Below are 2,504 nucleotides of genomic sequence, written 5' to 3'. Positions count from 1 at the left end.
CTATAATATCTACACATCTATGTTGTGTTTAGGGGTTAACATATTGTAAAAAAATTACATTAGAGTAACAAAGCCGTACATAGTTACAAGAGCATGCCGCTAATCCGCCAATCTTGGCCTTCTCGAAGAGATAAGATTGAATGAAGGCTACCACAGCGCGTATATAAAAACGACGTTGCAAACTGCAGAGCTATTTATACAAAACAAATTCTAACATGGCAAACAACGTTTACTTGTCAACTATTTTGGTCTTCATCATCATCGTTAGTGTGAAATCAGACACTGGCACAACGAACACAACTCTACAGCCTGAGCAGCCCGGTGGGCGCATTGTAGGTGGTTACGATGCTGACATATATCAGTTTCCATATCAAGTTTCGGTGCAATTGGAAAGACTACATCGTTGTGGCGGTGCCGTATATACCTCAACTATCATCGTCAGTGCGGCCCATTGTGTTGAGCTGGCGGACATGCCGGAACTGTATGCTGTACGAGCTGGTTCGACGGAGCATGGGAGTGGCGGTGTATATATGCCAGTGCGCCGCATCCTTAGACACGCCCAATTTCAACCACAGTATCAGATCAGCCACGATATAGCTTTGTTGGCTTTAGCTTTTCCGTTGCCATTTGGCATCAGTATACAACCTATACCGCTTGCAACGAGAGCGGATATGACAAACTTGATGAGTACCATATGGTTCGTTAGCGGGTGGGGTGCAACTTCGGAGGGATCGCAAGTAAGAGCGGAACGCTTGCGTTATGTCGCCGTTAAATACTTCGATCAGAGTTACTGCAAGGCGACTTTAGCTTCAGCAGTTTCCATAGCAGAGGGAATGTTGTGTGCAGGTGTGCCGGGTGGTGGACGTGATAGCTGCCAGGGCGATTCCGGTGGACCATTGGTGGGCTACTGGCGTGGACGTCTGATATTAGTAGGAATCGTTTCGTTTGGCGTCGGCTGTGGAAGAGCAAACTACCCTGGCATCTATACGCGCGTAGCAGAGTATAAAGACTGGATCGAGCTGGCGTCGAAGACAATTTGAAAACAAAGGTCTTTAAAACTCCTTCAGCAGAACTGTTTCTTCAACAAAATACTATTCACATATTGGTCATTATTACGAGTATAGTATGTATTAAATATTTTATTTATTTTTTATCCTTTCGATTATTAAATAGATATGTATGAATTTGTCTAACAATTCCAATGTGGGCAACACTGGGGGTAGGGTTTGCTCAGATCGACAGGTACAAAATTGCAGTGCTTCGGAGCGTAGGCATTGGGACATCTAAAATGAATTTAATTGTAATCTGCATATATAAGCACACATATTTAAAGGGTAGGTTATCGGTGGTTTTTTTTTTTTGTGAGTTACTAACATTTCGCGTTTTAAGAATTCTAAGAAAATCTTCACATTACCAAATTAGCACTTCGAGGCATTCAAAACTTATTTTAAAGGTAGATACAGATTACGATAGCCAGTAACTACTTGTCTGGAATAAAAATTTTAGCTAAATTAATTTCTTATTCAAATGCGAAAAGTTGCAAGGAAATTAAATGGACAAACAAATTTTGGTCAAACAAGAATGGCACCCAATGACGCAGGAGCCCGGTACTAGTAGGAAAAAAAAAGAAACCAAAGACACGATGATCCACCCCTTATTTGTTATATAAAACTATGTACATATTTCTATTTTTCTTACGCTTTCACTTCAAAATCATCATAACTGGCGCCTTTGCAAACAATTTGACTGCATTTACCAGGCACTGACTTGGTTTCCCCTGTCTTCAAAACTGAACCATAAACATCACAATTTCCTGTAAATATGTATAAGAAGTTTAATTGAGACAATCTGTGCTTCTTAAAATGTTTTATTAAAAGTTGTTTTGTAAGTGCAGCTTAATACAACCACTTCGCTTACCTTCAGCGCTCAACAGAAAATATAAGCCAAACACAAGCAAACAGATTATCAGTCTCAGCATTATATCAGATTCGCCTACTGATTCACAATGCAAATTTTTATCACAAAACAATTTTTCTTCAAATAAAATGCTTTACGTAACCAAGCTCCGTACTTGATGCTATACGACTAGACGGTTTTAAATGCTGCTAAGCTTTGCCTAAATGCTCATCCGCATTAGGCGACCTTTATGGACTAATATTGAGTGATACATATCTACATACACACGTATGCATATACATATGTATGTACCCTGGCGGAAATTGAACTAAGTAATTTTAAAGTCGTTTAAAAATTTCTTTTTTTATGATCTACAAGTGGTTTAAATTGTCACTTTTTTTCTTGGTAACAACTGATTTTTCTAACATGGCGATCTCAATTGTCCGACTCTGCATTTAATCTCAAGCACTTTGACATTGGTACGACTTTAAGAACCAAGTGTGGTGTTTGCTCACGCTGCTCAAACAGCTTTAATAGCTGAGAGGGTAGATCGCCGAGTGCCATGAAAGAGGTCGTGAGTTTGAATCTCACCAGGAGATAAAAGTTTC

The 2,504-nt window shown here is 39.6% G+C and overlaps 1 protein-coding gene across 1 annotated transcript; it reads left to right on the top strand.

Moving 5' to 3' along the window:
- The first annotated feature begins 215 nt into the window (after positions 1-215).
- On the top strand, positions 216-1,040 carry LOC108378585 (trypsin 3A1-like). The gene has a single exon (XM_017634886.1). The coding sequence runs from the start codon at positions 216-218 to the stop codon at positions 1,038-1,040; it is 825 nt and encodes a 274-aa protein (XP_017490375.1).
- Positions 1,041-2,504: the final 1,464 nt, after the last annotated feature.

Source organism: Rhagoletis zephyria, unplaced genomic scaffold (assembly GCF_001687245.7).
Source record: "Rhagoletis zephyria isolate East Lansing unplaced genomic scaffold, Rhagoletis_zephyria_1.1 Rzeph_scaffold_14478, whole genome shotgun sequence".
Classification (NCBI taxonomy): Eukaryota; Metazoa; Arthropoda; class Insecta; order Diptera; family Tephritidae; genus Rhagoletis; species Rhagoletis zephyria.
The sequence above is the reverse complement of the archived record's forward strand: the minus strand, read 5'-3'. Positions and strand labels throughout refer to the sequence as shown.

Excerpts from the sequence above, each read along its gene's own strand:
- LOC108378585 (XM_017634886.1), top strand. The coding sequence starts at position 216 with ATGGCAAACAACGTTTACTTGTCAACTATTTTGGTCTTCATCATCATC.